General features: G+C 44.6%; 1 protein-coding gene across 4 annotated transcripts in view; it reads left to right on the forward strand.

The window, feature by feature from the left end:
• Positions 1-19930, forward strand: part of cdh8 (cadherin 8) — a 242360-nt gene that overhangs the window by 63076 nt on the left and 159354 nt on the right. For all 4 annotated transcript variants that reach the window (XM_078210545.1, XM_078210546.1, XM_078210547.1 and 1 more), the window contains one exon: positions 5985-6279. In XM_078210545.1, coding sequence (XP_078066671.1) covers positions 5985-6279 — 295 coding nt within the window. The remainder of the gene's footprint in view (positions 1-5984; positions 6280-19930) is intronic.

A 19930-nucleotide genomic window follows, 5' to 3' on the forward strand; every position in this document is an offset into this window, starting at 1 on the left:
CGACTTTACCGCGATTTTGCGCCCGAAAACAGGCATGCATTTTTGGTTAAATCGGGCCCAGAATGTTTGTTTAAGCAGAGCTAATGCATTTGTGTTTACTTGGATTCCCCCTACGGCTTCAGAGGAGATTTTTGGTTGGATTGATTGACAGGGACAGAATCATGTGCTTAATGGGAGGAGCTAAACTTCCAGTAAAGAAATACTGGGGGTGATTCTCCCAAAAAGTGCTGAAATGGCGGGAAAACTGTCCTAAATCCCAATTGCTTTCTCAGTTCAGCTTCTCACCCGAATCTCCATATTCTGTGCACTGAAGAGGTCACAGTTGTGAATATCATTAAAAACCTGGGGGGGGGGGGGGGGGGCCTATTCGCGCTGGAGTCTGACAGTTCTGGAACTCTGTGCATGCGCAGTGGTCCCAATCTGTCAGACTCCCCATTTGCTGGCCAGCTCGATCACTGGCCAGCCCGGGACCCCCGCAGCGCTGCCCCTCCAGCACCCGCAATGCCCAATCGTGGGCCCCACAGCAATTCCTGGGCCAGCCCTGACTCCCCCCCATCCCGGAGTGCCTCGATGTACAGCCCACACCCCCAGCAGTGGCGATCCCCCCACCCACCTCACCCCGGCAAACTCCCCCCTCGCTGACCCCTCCCAGGGTCAAACCCCCCAGGAGGTAGGGCCCTCCCTGGCAGATCACCCCCCAGCCCGCCCCAATTGCTGCCCTCCCTCCATCCCAGACCGATTATGTCTGCAGAGTGGCAGCGGGACTCCCACCCCCACCGATTGCACCCCCCTTCATTCCGGTGGGGTCTCCCACTAGTTCCCCAAATGTGGGGAGCCAGTATAAATCCCATCAGAATGAAGTTGGGGTGGGAGATTTGATCGGGATCTGAAAGTTCCTGATAATGACCTGCTAAACATATTTAAAATATATTTTAAAAAGATTCAAATGACTGACCTGCTTTCCCGCCGGTTTCCAGCGTGGTCTGACCGGCGACTGTTTGCCGGCTCTGGGAGATGTGCATGCATTCCCAGCGCATGCCCAATCCCGGTACAAGGCCGGCGGTGCGCGATCTCCCATCTCGACCCACCAGAAAAGTTGCAGGTCGTGATGGGAGAATCACAGCCACTGTTTCAGTTTAATTTCAAAATCAAACGGACTTACTGCCTGGACTGCCAGAAGAAAGCAATGGCCCTTTCTCTCTCCCTCTCTGAAACATCCTATCATTACATCAATGCCAAAATGGAAAAGTTGTTGTGATCTAGTCTGGCTTCATAGTATACCTTGTGGTTTCTGATCTGCTGCCCTAACAGGCAACGTGACCAGCTCAACTCAGTTGTAACTGTCTCAGTGTGCCGTGCATGCTTGGCAATGCCAGCTCAGCTGAACACCTTAGTGTCCAGGATTTGTTTCCTGCCTCCCGATCTTCAGAAGCAACCGAAGGCAACTCGCGTAAAGTGATTGAGTTCGTTGGCATGACTTTGGTACACAGTCCAAATCTCACATGCATGACCAATCGACTCTTTCTTCTTGGATCCCAGACTGATGTTCAAAGTCTGCCTTGGATCCTGATGACTTGTCACTGAGATGCAACCCTGTGGGGGCAATGTGTCCCCTTCAGTCATTTTTAGATTATATCATTGTTTTCACTGAACCAATTTTGTTGATCATGAGAGGTTGGGTTGAGACGATTTCGAGAAACACAGTACACTATATCCCCAGAGGTCAGCCAGTCACCATCAATGAAGTTAGTTTCCAATTTCTCTGCACATACTTACGTTTCTTTGAGAGAGATTCATTCATGATAGTCTGTTTGAACCATCAAAGATTGAGTTGTTTCTGGACCTTCAGGCCTGGGGGCATCTCGGGGGATAGATCTTGATGTTTAGTTTTGAAATGGTAAGATGGTGGTCAGTCCAGCAGTCAGTCCCACACATGGTTGGCGATGCACAACTTTCCCTCATTTTAATTCAATCCACAAAGCCTTGAATATACTATTAGGAAATAGAGATTGTTTCAGTAATTTATATTTGTATTCTGTGTAGTAGGAAAAAGGTATAAGTTGAGGACGAGGTATTGGGTGTTTTGAAAAGCATTAAGGTGTTTAAGTCCCTGGGACCTGATGGGATCTATCCCAGAATACTGAGGGAGCTGAGGGAGGAAAGTGCGAGAGCTTTTTACCAAAGCTTTATTTCCTCTTTAGTCACAGGAGAAGTCCCAGAGGACTTGAGATTCGCCAATGTTTTTCCTTTGTTTCAGAAGGGTAACAGGGATAAGTTGGGAAATTATAGGCCAGTGAGCCTTAAATCAGTGGTCAGGAAATTATTTGAGAGGATTCTTCGGAACAGGATTTACTCACATTTGGGAAAATATAGACTTATTAGCGATAGGCAGCATGGCTTTGTGCAGGGGAGTCATAGAGGTTTGCAGCATGGAAACAGGCCCTACGGCCCAACTTACCTATGCCGCCCAATTTTTAACATTAAGTCAGTTCCAATTGCCCGGGTTTGGTCTATATCCCTCCAGACCAATCTTACCCATGTAACTGTCCAAATGCTTTTTAAAAGACAACATTGTACCCGCCTCTACAACTACCTCTGGCAGCTTGTTCCAGATACTCACCCTCTGTGTGAAAGAAATGCCCCTCTGGACCCTTTTGTAACTTTCCCCTCTCACCTTAAATCTATGCCCTCTAGTTTTAGACCCCCCTACGTTTGGGAAAAGATATTGACTATCTAGCTGATCTAAGCCCCTTATTATTTTAGAGACCTCTATAAGATCACCCCCAAGTCTCCGACGCTCCAGGGAAAAAAGTCCCAGTCTATCCAGCGTCTCCTTATCACTCAAACCATCAAGTCCTGGTAGCATCCTCACAAATCTTTTCTGCACTCTTTCTAGTTTAATAATATCCTTTCTATAATAGGGTCACCAGAAATGTACACAGTAGCCAAGTGTGGCCTTATGGTAGGGTGGCATGGGGCACAATGGTTAGCACCGCTACCTCACAGTGCCAGGGACCCGGGTTCAATTCCAGCTTTGGGTGACTGTGTGGAATTTGCACATTCTCCCCATGTCTGTGTGGGTTTCCTCCGGGTGCTCTGGTTTCCTCTCTCAGTCCAAAGATGTGCGGGTTAGGTTAATTGGCCATGCTAAATTAACCCTTAGTGTCAGGGGGATTAGCAGTTTAAATACATGGGGTTACGGGGAGAGGGCCTGGTGGGATTGGTGTCAGCGCAGGCTCGATGTGGCAAATGGCCTCCTTCTGCACTGTAGAGATTCTATGAATGCCTTGTACAACTTCAACAAGACGTCCCCAATCTTGTATTCAATGTTCTGACCATTGAAACCAAGCATGCCGAATGATCTCCACCACCCTGTCCACCTGTGACTCCACCTTCAAAGAGCTATGAACCTGTATCTCCAGATCTCTTTGTTCTATAACTGTCCCCAATGCCCAACCATTGGCTGAGTTTGATCTACCAAAATGCATCACCTCACATTTATCACCTCATGTCTCACAAACATAATTGAGTTTTTGAGGTAGTGACAAAGATGATTGATGAGACATCTATGGTGATCCTAAGGTTGGTGATAACTTAACTCAACCTGTGAAGCAATAATGGTCTGTTGGCATGGCTGGGTACCTGAGAGCTTGAATGCATATGGTGAGCCAGGACAGAGGAAGTCCAAAAGGAGAGGTTGAAGTCCTGGAAGTGGATCCTTGATGAAAGCATCCAAAGAGAGCATTTTTGAGGGAGGAGGTTCCAAGGCACGCTCTCTGAGAGTGAAGAGATCCCCCTCATGTGAAAGTTAGAGTTCCAGTGAGATTACGTGCCTCACAGTGTGACAAGCATCTTGGGGGATTTGATGAGAAATCCAAGAAGTTGTTTTGGGTGTCCTCTGTCACTTGGTTTCAGAGTGTAGTGTCTGGCTACAGTTTGTCCAGTTGTATTATAAGCTGGGCCTGTAACAATACAAAATGATTGAACATCCACAGTCAACTGGGATAAACAATTCCAAAGGTCCTCTAAGTGAAAACATTTCTCTTCACCTCAGCCCTCAATCACCGTCCCTCAGAATAACCCCTTTTTCTAGCCTCTTAACATCTACTGTGTCAAACCATTGGAGAATTCTATCTATGTTTCAATTAGGCCACCTCTCATTCTTCCAACCTACAGGGAATATCAGCCAATTCTAATCAATTTTTCCTCATTGAATAGTTGCCTCATTCTGTCAATAAAACCAGAAGACCATAAGATACAGGGGCAGAATTGGGCCATTCATAGAAATCATAGAAACCCTACAGTGCAGAAGGAGGCCATTCGGCCCATCGAGTCTGCACCGACCACAATCCCACCCAGGCCCTACCCCCACATATTTACCCACTAATCCCTCTAACCTACGCATCCCAGAACTCTAAGGGGCAATTTTTAACCTGGCCAATCAACCTAACCCGCACATCTTTGGACTGTGGGAGGAAACCGGAGCACCCGGAGGAAACCCACGCAGACACGAGGAGAATGTGCAAACTCCACACAGACAGTGACCCGAGCCGGGAATTGAACCCGGGACCCTGGAGCTGTGAAGCAGCAGTGCTAACCACTGTGCTACCGTGCCGCCCAGCAAGTCTGCTCCAACATTCGATCAAGCCTGATATAGTTCTTAATCCAATTTTCCCACCTTTTCCCCTAACCTTTCATCCCCTTACCAATCAAGAACCTATCTATCTCCGTCTTAAATCTATTCAATGACCTGGCCTTCTCATTGTTCCGTGGCAATGAATTCAGCAGATTCACCACTCTGTGGCTGAAAAAATTCCTTCTCATCTTGCTTCTAAAGGGTTGGCCCTTTACTCTGAGGCTGTGCGCTCGGATCCTAGTCGCTCCTACTAATGGAATCATCTTCCCCACGTCCACTCTATCCAGGCTATTCAGTATTCTGTGAGTTTCAATGAGATCCCCAGCGACCCTTTATTGTCCCCTTCCTAATCAAGTATATGCCATCTTTAGATAGAGTCATAGAGTCATAGACGTTTACAGCATGGAAACAGGCCCTTCGGCCCAACTTGTCCATGCCACCCTTTTTTAAAAAAAAAACCCTAAGCTAATCCCAATTGCCCGCATTTGGCCCATATCCCTCTATACCCATCGTACCCATGTAACTATCTAAATGCTTTTTAAAAGATAAAATTGTACCCGCCTCTACTACTACCTCTGGCAGCTTGTTCCAGACACCACCCTCTGTGTGAGAAATTGGCCCTCTGGACCCTTTCGTATCTCTCCCCTCTCACCTTAAACCTATGCCCTCTAGTTTTAGACTCCCCTACCTTTGGGAAAAGATATTGACTATCTACCTTGTCAATGCTCCTCATTATTTTATAGACCTCTATAAGGTCACCCCTCAGCCTCCTACGCTCCAGAGAAAAAAGACCTAGTCTATCCAGCCTCTCCTTATAACTCAATCCATCAAGTCCCGGTAGCATCCTAGTAAATCTTTTCTGCACTCTTTCTAGTTTAATAATATCCTTTCTATAATATGGAAGCTAAAATTGTATACAGGTGTGCTTTCATCTGTACAAATTTAGCAAGACTTCCTAGTTCATATATTTCCCTTGCAATAAAAGCTAAAATACCATTTGCCTTTCTAACTGCTTGCTCACTAGTACTTTAACTCTCTGTGGCACAGATTAATAAGAGACCCAATTCCATCTGAATACCAATCAGATAAAATGAATCTTCATGTCCCTGTAAAGGGAAGCTGCAGATATGCTACAAATCCAATTTCTTCCAATGACATCTACACCCCAAGAATATGTGTCATTGTCCTAATGCTTTAACCTGAATGGGACCGGAAATATCAGCGGATTCCTGAATAGTATCAATCATTTTAGTGTCAAAACCAATGTGAGGAAGGGAGGAAGGAAATAACATCAAAATGTTAAGAAAATAATTATCTTTTAACTCTTATTCTCCATTCCCTTTTCTAGTTGCATACAGATCTTGACCTGGCAAATAGAAATGTCAAGTACATCCTGTCGGGAGAGGGGGCTGGTACAATCTTCATGATCAATGACAAGACAGGGGACATTCATGCTATGAAGAGGCTTGATCGTGAGGAGAAGGCTGAGTACACATTGACCGCACAGGCTATTGACCGGGAAACAGATAAGCCTTTGGAGCCCCCATCAGAGTTCATCATCAAGGTTCAGGACATCAATGACAATGCACCCGAATTTCCAGATGAACCTTATCACGCAACAGTCCCGGAGATGTCCTCTGTGGGTGAGTGTGCATACACATTTCCAATTCGTGTTTGGCCAGGTGAAAACACCTCTACTTTCATCCTATGGTATTAACTCAGTCTTAAATGATACTCTCTGTAAACTTGAGTTCATTGAAAAACACTGTTGTCCATCCCTAACTCGCCCTAACTCCCATTCACCTACTTCTCATCTTTTTATTAATTACTGTGGATGCTGGAATCTGAAACATAAACAGAAAATTCTGGAAAATCTCAGCAGGTCTGACAGTCTCTGTGGAGAGAGAATAGAGCCAACATTTCGAGTATGGATGACTCTTCATCAGAGCTTCTTCCTTTTGTGCTCACCTATCTACATTGCATCCTGGTCCGATAACAGTTTGGTTTAAAATCATGGAATCATATAATCCCTATAGTATAGAAGGAAGCCATTTAACAACAATCCCACCCAGGCCCTATCCCTGTAACCTCACAAATAGAATCGTAGAATCTACAGTGTTGAAGGAGACCATTTGGCCCATTGAGCCTGAACCGACAACAATCCCGCCCAGGTCCTATCCCCATCACCCCACATATTTACCCTCCTAGTCCCCCGACACTATGGGGCAATTTGCCATGGCCAATCAAACTAACCTGCACATTTTTGGAGTGTGGGAGGAAACTGGAGCCCCCAGTTTCTTCTATACTTTATTGCAAATCCCTGCATTGCCTCCCCCCGCCCCCTGTATCCGTAACCTCCTCCAGTCCTGCAACCGCAAAGGAGATGCCTTCAATGATGACCTTTTATGCATCCCCGATTTCCATTGCTCCGTTGGTAGCTTTGTCATCAGCTGTTTCAGCCGTTAGCTCTGGATTTCCCTCCCTGAATCTCTCTGTCTCTCTCTCTCGACCTCTCGACCTCTTGCCCTTCTTTAGAATGTTCCTTAAAAATTTACCTCTTTGATCAAGCCTGTTGTCATCTGTTCCAACATCTCCCCATGTGGCTTGGTGTCACACTTTGCATGTCGATATTCTTGTCAAGTGTCTTGGGCAGGTTTTGCAACATTAAAAAGGCATTATATAAATGTTGTTAAAGGGTGGTGTAATTTCATTGAGCATGCTCAGTTCCTTTCGAGAGAAAAAAATGTTTTACAAACCAAGTTGCAGAGGATAAGGACATTCACACTGTAGCAAATAATTAATGACACCTCAGTGTGAAGTCTGAGTTCTGATTTCAGTGTTTAGTCATCAACAAAATTAAATAGACTGTATAGTAGCAGCCACAATTTTTTTTTAAATCAAGAAAATGATGGCATTGAGGGAGGTGCCACTCTTTGAGTGAGGTGGTAACTTGTTTCCCGATGTGTACTATTTGGAAGAAGGCCAGGATAGTTCTCTCCAGTCTCCTGGCCTGCAGTTATTGCTGAATCAACATCCTGAAGACAGATTATCGGGTCATTATCTCATTGCTGTTTTTGGATCATTGTAATGTGGAAATTACCTACAATGCAACAATGACTACACTTAAAAAATAATGCGTCGACTGTGAAGCGTTTTTGGATGTCCTGAGGTTATTTTATGTATTGTATATGAGCAAGTCTATTTTCACTGATGTTGTTAATGGTTCTCTCTCAAGTACTGTCCCTGCACCTTCAAATCTATAACCATTGCCTTTTCTTAAAAAAAAAACCTTGACCCCTTCACTATGCAAGCTACCATTCCATCTCCAGCCATCAGCCCCCCCAACTCCAAAGTCCTTGAATATGTTGATAGCCCCCAAAAATCTTGCCGATCTTCCTATTTTTGAGTCCCTCTCATCAGGTTTCCACCCCTACTGGAGACCCAAAACAACTCTTATTAAAGTCACAAATGGCGTCCTATGTGATTGGGAAAAAAGGCAAATGTTTCCTTCTCATCCCTCCCGATCTATCTGAAGCCTTTGCACCTCTGTTGCCTCATTGCCCAGAAGCCCCGGTAGAAAGAGAGAGACCCAGACCCCGGCATGAGGCAAGGTCCAATTGCATCCGGATGCCTCCAGCACCCACCTCGAAGAATACCGAAGTCAAGACAATGTGAGACCAGTGATCAGGGCCTATAGCTGACCTCAGATCTTGAAAACCGGGTACAGTATGCCTCTTCAAAATTGAAAAGCTCAGCCTTCAAATTGAGACCACAAAAGCCAATTCTCAAATTTGGCTGGAAGTTATCCTTAGCTCCTCTCAGGAGGTCAGGTGCACATTCATTCCTTCTCCAGCCCCATCTCTGCGAAATAGTCAGGATGTCCAAAATATCATGCAGCAGGATTTCCAAGGACTGAAGGTGACCACCCTCTGAAGATACTGCCCACTTGAATCATAGAGTCATGGAGGTTTACAGCATGGAAACAAGCCCTTCAGCCCAACTTGTCCATAGAATCATAGAATCATAGAATCCTTACAGTACAGAGAGAGGCCATTCGGCCCATCGAGTCTGCACCGACCACAATCCCACCCAGGCCCTACCCCCATATCCCTACATATTTTACCCACTAATCCCTCTAACCTACGCATCTCAGGACACTAAGGGGCAATTTTAGCATGGCCAATCAACCTAACCCGCACATCTTTGGGCTGTGGGAGGAAACCGGAGCACCCGGAGAAAACCCACGCAGACACGAGGAGAATGTGCAAACTCCACACAGACAGTGACCCAAGCCAGGAATCGAACCCAGGTCCCTGGAGCTGTGAAGCAGCAGTGCTAACCACTGTGCTACCGTGCCGCTCTTTATTTTAAATCCCTAAGCTAGTCCCAATTGCCCGCATTTGGCCCATATCCCTCTTTACTCATCTTATCCATGTAACTGTCTAAATGCTTTTTAAAAGACAAAATTGTACCCGCCTCTACTACTACCTCTGGCAGTTTGTTCCAGACATTCACCAACCTCTATGTGAAAAAATTGCCCCTCTGGACCCTCTCACTTTAAACCTATGCCCTCTAGTTTTAGTCTTCCCTAAACAGATTTTTTTTTTGTTTATATCCAATTCAATCCAATCAAAGTCCAATTCAAAGTCTCAGCAAGTGAGACATTCCAGATCCAAGCTGACAAGACAGACCTCTCACCTCCTGTCTTGGGCTTGATCTACATGATCCAAACTGATTGGAGTAGGCATTGCACCAAGGCTTGATCTCATTTGCATCTTAGCCAAAAGGCCGAGATGCCGCTTTAAAAAATTGCTTCAAATGAAGCCTCAGTGTAACCCCATGACTTCAACCAAGTGCCCAAATTACACTTGATCTTAACCAAAACGCCAAGAAGCGACTGACAGGATTCTTTCCTCCGATATCTATTTGCTTTCGGGTATTTTGCTGTTCATCAGTGTGAGCCAGGTAGCTGATTCCATCATCCACAATGGCAGCGATCATCTTGATGTCTACAACATCGCATGAGTGTGAGCCTGCACACCAGCTAAACCATCACTGTGAACAAGACCCGACCCCCACTGCCTCTGACCAACTCGGTCAACAAGGATTTTATTGATTTTGCCGGGCTCCCTACCAAACTTAACCAGGATCTTCCAGGAAAATAGCACGAAGTATACTGTAGAGGATTGTACACTTTGTGCTATTTTCCAGAGTAGTAGAGGCGGGTACAATTTTGTCTTCTAAAAAGCATTTAGACGGTTACATGGGTAAGATGGGGATAGAGGGATATGGGCCAAACGCGGGCAATTGGGACTAGCTTAGTGGTCAAAAACTGGGCAGCATGGACAAGTTGGGCCGAAGGGCCTGTTTCCATGCTGTAAACCTCTATGACTCTTTTGGGTAACTATGGGTTGTGCATCAGGATAAATAAAAGGATTAAAAGATAAGTAGTGCCAGAGGTCAGTAATCGCAGCTGTTTCGTCCTATTGTACATCTTGAAAGAGGTAGCAGTGGGTTGATTGGGATGGGGGCCTATGAGATTGGAGACCATGAAGGGAAGGTCTCCAGAGGAGATGATGTCAGCGACCATCCAGGAAATGATGGTTTGATGTGTGATGGCGGGGTCATGGTTCAGGCAGAGGTAGGAGGAAGTGTCAGAGAGTTGACTCATGCCTGGGTAGAGGTCAGCATGCCAGCCAACTACAGATTGTATGACAATGTTGGGGTTGGTCCTGAGAGAACGGGGTGCAGCAAGTTCAGACCGAGACGGGTTAGAGTCAGTGAGGGCAGCAGAGAACTTGAGACAGTCGATGTCACCCAAGCAATTCTTGAAGAAAGGATCTAGAAAGGGGTAAAGAGAGCTGAGGAAGCAAAGGCAAAGGCAATGAAAGAAGAGGCTTTGACAACTTGTGGGAATGGATGCCGAGAGTGGTTAAAACAAAATGACAGCTTTGAGGTGATAGAAAAAAAATATTAGGGAAGGATGATTCAGGAGAGTGGGTGAATAAAGATCAGCTAGCTGGGTGCGGGAAGGAATTCCAATTTGATAGGAGGCATAAAGGAGACAGTAATTAATCAGCCTGGCCAGTTTTCCTCTCCATAGTTTTCAAAATTAATTTCATATAAGAGCCATACAACAGCAGTCCTTCGTGCGTCAGTCTGGGCTGGCTGTGAAAACATCTCACAGACCGAGGAGACAGCCACAGTAAGCTTCCAGCTCCTTTCCAGTGGACTATCAGAAATATGGTTAATCTAAGAAAAAAACACCCCTTTTTGTAAAAATTACCATGATCCCAATGAGTTTTGCAGTGATTACATCCGTCCGTCAAATAATTTGTTTAATCTAGTGCATGGCCTTTCCTCAGGATGAGTGTCTTGCTGTAAAAAAAAAATCACGTTTCTGCTGTGGAGTCAAGCGTGTAATACTCTGAGGCTCTTCACTGTTTTAATTATCTGCACAAACTCTCTCCTGCCAGCCGTTCCCTGGACTGGAAGTTGTCCCCGAGCTGTAAATATTGACTGTAATTTCGCGATGGTTGTACAAATCACTGCGAGCAGAAATAATGCTTTTTAATCATTTCTAATCTTCCGCCAAAATGATTGCAGGCAGACATTTTAGCCTGTGGATTTCCCTTTTTCGAAGTATTTACTGAAATTGCAATCCACAGCTCCATGGCAAAGATTTCCAACAGTGCAGAAAGAAAATTATCTCAAGCACATACTGCATGAGCTGTAATAAACAACCACTGCAAATCTCATTTCATTCTCTCGCCCGCTTTTTCTCTCAATCCCTGCCTTCCTTTCCTTCGTTTTCTTTCATTATCTCTTTTGCCCTTCCGCTCTTTCTCACTCCTGCTCTCTTTTCTGTGCTTTCCTTCCAGGTTCCCTTTCGTGTCGCCTCTTACGTTTTCTCTTTATTCACCCCGATCGCTGTGCCCTCTGTCATCTTTGCCCGAGGTTCTGGAATCCTCTCTTTAAACCTCTCTGTCTATACCCTCTTTTGAGGTACTCTGAAAGCCTATCTCTTCTGAACAAGCTTTCTGTCACTTGTCATATTTTTTCGAATCATAGAATCCCTACAGTGCAGAAGAGACCATTCAACCGACTCTCTAATGAAGCATCTTACCCAGACCCTCTCCCCAGCCCGTAACCCCACACATTTTCAATGGCCAATCCCCTGAACCTACACATCTTGTGACACTGAGGGTCAATTTAGCATGGTCAACCCACATAACCTGTGCATCTTTTAACTGTGGGAGGAAACCGGAGCACCTGGAGGAAACCCACGCAGACACGGGGAGAACACGCAAGCTCCACACAGTGACCCAAGCTGGGAACCGAACCTGGGTCCCTGACAATGTGAGGCAGCAATGCTAACCACTGTGCCACCGTGCCGCCCCTGCTTTGTTTCCTCCTTTGGGTCCGTGTCAATCATTTTGCCTGGAACCCTCCTATGAAACGCTTTGGAATATTTTACTCTGGTGAAGGTGCTGGATGAATGCGAGTTGCTGTCGTTTCATGCCCACTCTTCTTCTTCCTTTGCTAATTTCTTTCTCAGTCCGCTCTTCCGTTTGTTTTTTCTCTCCACCCCTCTCCCCTTTCCCTCCTGCTTCCCGCAAACTCCGTTGAGCCTTTGAAACCGTGGCAGTTTTACCGAATGCAGTTCAAACAAAAGTGACCTGAAGCCAGCTGCTGTTGCTTCGGTGCGACTACTGTTATGTAATTAATATGGAATCGTCTGCACCCAGAATAACAGAGGAAAGCATCGACAAAGAAAACAGGCGAGAGAATGCTTAGGACCTAACCCTCAGAAAGGGCAAATCCTGCCAACACATTCTCCATGACTTTAGTGTCACTAGTGGATGTGAGCAAATTAAAATCATTAAATAGTCAATATTTAATTAAGTTTCTACCCTTGCACTGGATATATTGTGTACTACAAACCTTTATAGGTTTGTGAGTGTATTGCAGACAAAGCCTGGACCAATATTTGCATTGGTTGGGATGGAAAGAGGACAATGCTCCCTTGAAAAGCATTTTACCTCCGCTTTTTAATTATATCAAAAACTGTTAGTTCCCAGGAAACCGTGAACATGCTACAGCTTTTAACCGGGGTTAGAGTGACGACACTCCAGTTAATTGATTCAGGTTGACAATAGAATGTCACAGCTTCAAGGGGATAAAGCAACAGCTTTCTCAATAAACGCTTGGGTGTTGAGCTTTCGGTATCAGTTATTGCAGAGGAATTTGTTTCATTGTCAGCGTCTGGTTTTATCCGCGCTCCCTCACCATCACACTTTCTCCTTTCCTGCTCCTTATGTGTTCAGTGAGTTCATGTCATTAAGGCTGTGCTTGGAGGTGATGCGTTCACCTCCATGTCCTTGAAAAATGGGATGGAAAATAATTCAAGTTGCTACTCTTGAAAAGGACTTGTGCTTTGTCAGCACCAGGCAAGAATAAAATTGCCCTTTGATAAACACAGGTTGGGAAAGTTTGTTATCACTGAATAATCCAGCACTGCATATATGGAAACTTAGAAATTAGAAGAAGGAGTGGGCCATTTGGCCCTTCGAGCCTGCTCCACCATTCATTTTGATCACAACTGATTATCAAATTCAATATCCTGATCTCGCCTTCCCTCCATATCCCTTGATCCCTTTAGCCCCAAGAGCTATATCTAATTTCTTCATGAAATCACCCAACATTTTGCCCTCAAACTACTTTCTGTGGTCGTGAATTCCACACATTCACTGTCTGGAATTCTTCACTCTCTGGGTGAAGAAATTTCTCCTCACCTCAGCCCTAAAAGTTTTGCCCCTTATCCTCAAATTATGACCCCCCAGTTCTGGACTCTCCCACCATTGGGAACATTCTTTCTGAATCTATCCTGTCGAACTCTGTTAGAATTTTATAAGTTTCTATGAGATCCCTTTCATTCTTTTAAACTCCGGTGAATATAATCCTAACCATCTTGGCCTCACCTCATATGACAGACCTGCAATCCCAGGAATCAGCTTGGTAAGCCTTCGCTGTGCTCCCTCTATAGCAAGGACATCCTTCCTCAGATAAGGATACCAAAACTGCACACAATACTCCAGGCTCTCTCAAGACAGTTCTGCCATGATGCCTTAACATCGATATACAATAAACATTCCACCACAAAGGCAGCAAAACATTATAAAGCACCTCACAGTTCAGATTTGGACACAAAAATGGGAACAGGTTTCCCCGCCCACAGCAATGGAGGCATCTCCCCATTGGCCGCGGTCCGGATCTTCAGGTCCTGATGAAGCCAATAGCCATTTGCTTTGTTGGCTGGCCACTCAGCTAAGGAACCTGCATAGGTTTTACGGAGACTGTTGAAGCTGGAAAAGGATAAAGCAAGAAGGGAAGGTTTGCAGAAAGCCCTAAGGTATGGTAGCAAAATATCTGAAGGATCGACTGGCTGTGATAAAGCAAAAAGTAGAAGAAGGGGGAGGTCTCTCAGTGCCTCCAGCCTGTTATCCCATTCAACCAGATCATGGCTAATCTCAAATGAACTTATGTACCTTTGCTTGGTATCATTATCTAACTAAAAACATGTTGAAAATGTAAGTTGTCACAGCACTTCAGGGCTAAGGTTTTAGATTTCCTCCACCTGTAATTTATACATTGCGTCTCCTCGATCTGGATTTTCTCAAGAGAGGAAATTATTTCTTTGTGCCGATGCTACTGAACTCCTTCATCATTTTAAACATCTTGTTTAGCTCATCCCTCAGCCATCTAAATTCATGGGAATACAAGTAGAGAGAAATAAAATGGGGAGTGTTAATTGGATCCCAAACCAGATGGTGAGGCATGAAACTAGACAGAAATCCTTTTCTTGATAATGGGTTTATTTACAGAACGCAGCATTACATAAGACAGCCGTCTATCCACCACCCCAGTGTCCCAGCTGTCTCTCTTTATACTCTTTCATTCTAACAAAGGGAAGAGAAAACAATTAGCAAATTCGTTTAGGTTGATGGGCCCTTACGGGGACACTGTAACAAAAGGGCAAAATTCCAAGGGAAACTCAAAGAACAAAGAACAGTACAGTAAGAAGTCTCACAACACCAGGTTAAAGTCCAACAGATTTATTTGGTATCACGAGCTTTCGGAGCGCTGCTTCTTCATCAGGTGAGTGACTCAAACTAGCGACTCACCTGATGAAGGAGCAGCGCTCCGAAAGCTCGTGATACCAAAAAAACCTGTTGAACTTTAACTGGTGTTGTGAGACTTCTTACTGTGCCCACCCAAGTCCAATGCCGGCGTCTCCACATCAAAGAACATTACAGCACAGGAACAGGCCCATCGGTCCACCAAGTCTGTGCCAACACATATGCCTCTCTAATATTTTCTTGCCTCTATGTGGTCCAAATCCCTCTATTCCCTGCCTATTCATGTATCTATCTCAATGCCTCTTGAACGTTGTTATAGAATCTGTTCCCACCACCTCCTCCAGCAGCACATTCCAGGCATTCACCATGCTCTGTGTGAAAAGCTTGCCCCTTACATCTCTTTCAAACTTTCCCCCTCTCACTTTCAATCCATGCCCCCAAGTAATTGACCCTTCGACCCTGGGAAAAAGACTCTGACTATCCACTCTATCCAAGCCTGTCATAATCTTATAAATCTCTATCAGGTCCCCCCTCATCCTCCGATGATCCAGTGAAAACAAACCAAGTTTGTTCAACCTTTCTTCATATCCATATCCTCCAGACCAGGCAACATCCTGGTAAATCTCTTCTGCACCCTTTCCAATGCATCAACATCCTTCCGGTAGTGCGGCGACCAGAATTGTACACAATACTCCAAATGTGGCCTAACCAAAGTCTTATACAGCTGCAACATGATTTTCCAATTCCTATACTCAATGCCTCGACTGATGAAGGCCAGCATGACATATGCCTTTCTTGACCACCTTGTCCACTTGAGTTGCCACCTTCAGGGAACTGTGGATCTGCACGCCTAGATTCCTCTGTTTGCTAATATTTCTAAGGGCTCTACCATTTACAGTATACTTTTCTTCTGCAGTAGACCCTACAAATCACATCACCTCACATTTGTCTGGGTTACCCGACAATTTTGAGTATTGACTTGATGATAAATCATGTGAGTGATAGAATGGGATTGAAAAGTTTGGCCTGTGTCGTTGTTCTTGGGCGGGTCCGTTAAATGTGAAATCCTGGTAGGTTCAGCCAGATAGCTCCTTTTGTGGGCCAAACAGGATAGGTTCAGACTGACCATTTGAACTGCACGATTTTTTGTTTCTACAGGAAAGGAAAAAGGTTGAGGGATGACAGGGTCTTTAAAATTATGAAGCGGTTGGATATTTTGTATGCAGATACGTTTCCACTTGTGGGGGAATCTAAAACTAAAGGACACAGATGTACAGTTACCATTAATCAACACGAAAAGCATTTCTGGAGAACTTTCTTTGTTCTGAGGCTGGGTAGAATGTGGAACACATGACCCTGTTGAGCGGTCACAGTGAATATTGTGGAAAGTTTAATAAGCACATGAAGAAGAAAGGAATGTGAATATTACTGAAAAGAGAGACATGTTGCTGAAACTTTTTTGTCTCGCACTCATCACGACAAACACTCCAAATTTCAACTGATTGCAACAATTTACATAACAGCAGAGAAAGGATGATGACTGAAGACAAAAAGTCTCAGCAACTAGAATCTCTTCAGGAATGCTTGAGTTCTAAACAAGAAATAGAAGGATATGCTGATATGAATACATGATGTAAGGTACTTTGTTGATCTTTCTCTACACCCTAACTATGACTGTAACACTATATTCTGCAACTTCTCCTTTCCTTCTCGATGAACAGTATTTTTTGTCTGTATAGCGTGCAAGAAACAATATTTTCACTGGATACTAATACATGTGACAATAATAAATGAAATCAAAATAGGATAGGAGAGGAGTCACAGGAAGCAGAAACCCCAGTATAGTTGGACTAAATGGTTTGTTTTGGTGTTGTAAGCTTGGTGTAATGTTACCATAAGTCTTGCGACCTGTTTTTGAATCTCCATTACAAAGTAAACCCATAGGGCATGATCTTACCGGCTGTTCATAGCCTGATGCTGCTGCAAATAGGAATGGAGAATATCGTGCTCGGCCAAATCTTCGTACATAGGCTGTGAACAGAATGGGCTTGATGGACCCAGTGGCCTCTTCCGATCCAATGTCCGTTTTTCTATTATGGAGTCATAGAGGTTTACAGCATGGAACAGGATCTTCGGCCCAACTTGTCCATGCCGCCCCTTTTTTTAACCACTAAGCTCGTCCCAACTGCCTGTCTTTGACCCATATCCCTATATACCCATCTGACCCATAACTGTCTAAATGCTTTTTAAAAGACAAAATTGTACCCGCCTCTGCTATTGCCTCTGGCAGCTTGTTCCAGACACTCACCACCCTCTGTGAGATAAAATTGCCCCTCTGGACCCTTTTGTATCTTTCCGCTCTCACCTTAAAACTATGCCCTCGAGTTTCAGACTCCCCTCCCTTTGGGAAAAGATATTGACTATCTAGCTGATCTATGCCCCTCATTATTTTACAGACCTCTATAAGATCACCCCTCAGTCTCCTATGCTCCAGAGAAAAAAGTCCAGTCCAGCCAGCCTCTCCTTATAACTCAAACCATCAAGTCCCGGTAGCATCCTCGTAAATCTTTTCTGCACTCTTTCTAGTTTAATAATATCCTTTCTATAATAGGGTGACCAGTTGATTAAATGCCAATTTCTGCCAGCTATTTTTTTGTTCAGTCATGGGATGTGGATGGCGCTGGTTGACCAGCATTTACTACCGATCCCTCGTTGCCCTTGAACTGAATCGATTGCTAGGCCATTTCAGAGGGCAGTTGAGAGTCAATTGCATTGTTGTGCCTCTGGAGTCACATGTAGGCCAGAGCAGGTAAGGATGGCAGATTTCCTTCCCTAAAGGACATTAGTGAACCAGATGGGTTATTCCTCACAATCGACAATGATTTCATGGTTATCAGTAGATCAAGATATTTTTGTGTTGAATTCAAATTTTGCAATCTACTGTGGTGGGATTCGAACCCGATCCTCAGAACATTAGCTGAATTCCTGGATCAGTAGACGAGCGATAATACCACTCAGCCATCCCCTCCCAATTTGTTCTCTGTTGAAGTTGCTGGTTTTGCTGGAAGAATTAATTAGACATGGAAGTAGAATTTACAGCACAGAAACAAGCCATGTGACCCAACTAGTGTTTATGCACAGAACCTTCTTCCCTCTCTGCTAACTTCATCTTGCCCTGTGAAATTCCCTTTCTCCCTCAGATTTGTACCCACCTGCCTCTTAAATGCATATTAAGAGGACTTTATCTATATATTATATATCTAAAAGAATATGGGTGGCACTAGATGATTTGTTTTTGTAGCATTGATGCAGACACGATGGGCTGAATGGCCTCCTTCTGTATTGTATCCAGTATATGATTCCACTTGGGTGTATGTGCAGTTTTGAGAGGACTTTGCAGATCTATTGTGTACCTGATGTTTCCCATAAACCCCTGTCAAGCCCATTTGGATTTTCTTGCATCTAACCATTATTTTTGTGCACATTTCAATAAATGACCAAATAATCCCAAAATTGGGATTTCAGAGCCCTCTGCAGTTCTGTCAAATTTAGATGCTCGGGACATCTTGAAAACAAAGGCCCAGATTTTGTAGTTGGAAGCGCAATGCCAATGCTTGTTGTTGACAATGAGTAAATCTCTTCACGATCCTGCCATGGCGGGAATTCCAGTGGCCTTGATGGAATATCCCCTTCCAGCAAGGGTTGCAGTCAAGCCCAGTAAGATAGGTTTGTTCAGGCCACAATGGCAGGCAGTCGAGGCATTGATTACACCCAGCGAACCAGAAAAACTGGCAGCAAAAGGCTGCGGCAGTAAAAAGGCACTGGAAAATGATGTTACAAAATGGAAAATCCCATTTTTCGGCATAATTAATTTTACAAAATTAAAAATGTAAACTTCTAAAAAAGCTAAAATAATATCGGTCAGGTAAATCACTTTGAAAGTAATATTTAATACGTTCAATCAGTCACGTTAAAGACAGGTGCCAGAAACCTCTGACCTCGGCCCTGGCCGGGACCCTCAGGTGCCGTTGCAGTGAATGAAGTTTTGGCTGAGAGCCAAATTCTCTGTTCCGTCTGGCAGCAGGGATGGGGCAAAAGAGGTCGGAGAATTCTGCCCAGAAGTTTTACTTTTAAACAAGGCTGATCAGATTTATGAAAGGCTTTGACTTGAGAAATGTTATAAATAACATCGAAACATAGAAAATAGATGCAGGAGTAGGCCATTCGGCCCTTCGAGCCGGCAGCACCATTCCATATGATCATGATTGATCATGTACTTTCAGTATTCCACTCCTGCTTTCTCTCCATTCTCTTTGATCCTTTTAGTCACAAGGGCCACGTCCAGCTTCCTGTTGAACATATCTAACAAACCACGCCCCCAACAGCTTTCTGTGGTAGAGAATTCCACAGGTTCACAACTCAATTGGGCGGCACAGTGGTACAGTGTTTCGCACTGCTGTCTCACAGCGCCAGGGGCCTGGGTTCAATTCCGGCCTTGGGTCACTGTCCGTGTGGAGTTTGCACATTCTCCCAGTGTCTGCGTGCGTTTCCTCCGGGTGCTCCGGTTTCCTCCTACAGTCCAAAGATGTGTAGGCTAGGTTGATTGGCCATGCTAAATTGCCCCTAGTGTTAGGGGATTAGCAGGGTAAATATGTGGGGTTACAGGAGTAGGGCCTGGGTGGGATTGTGGTCGGTGCAGACTTGATGGTCCGAATAGCCTCGTTCTGCGCTGTAGGGATTCTATCATTCTTTGAGTGAAGAAGTTCTTCCAGTGCGTTTTAACTTTGAAAATGGTGTGGGCCTCCTTATTATCTAATCGTGGATTGAAGGGAGGCCTCTTGAGGCTGAAAATCTAAAATTTAAAAGTGTAATTAATGAATTTGCAGTTCGCCCAAATTCACGTTGATTCCTTGCTTGGTGTTGCAAGCATTGAATCCTTCAGAGCAGCACTGTTAGGTTCTCCGCACCTTTACAATATACACAATCTGGAAATTGGGTGGTTTCTTCAGTAGCAGCGAAGGCTGACTGCGTCACCACTACAGACACAGTAAAATCTGGCCCCTAACGGCATCCAGTCAGATCACCTTGTTTGCTGGGAAACTGTTCTTGAACAGTGACCAAGTATTGTAACTATAAGTGAATATAATGAATAATA

The sequence above is a fragment of the Mustelus asterias genome, chromosome 4 (assembly GCF_964213995.1).
Source record: "Mustelus asterias chromosome 4, sMusAst1.hap1.1, whole genome shotgun sequence".
Taxonomy (NCBI): Eukaryota; Metazoa; Chordata; class Chondrichthyes; order Carcharhiniformes; family Triakidae; genus Mustelus; species Mustelus asterias.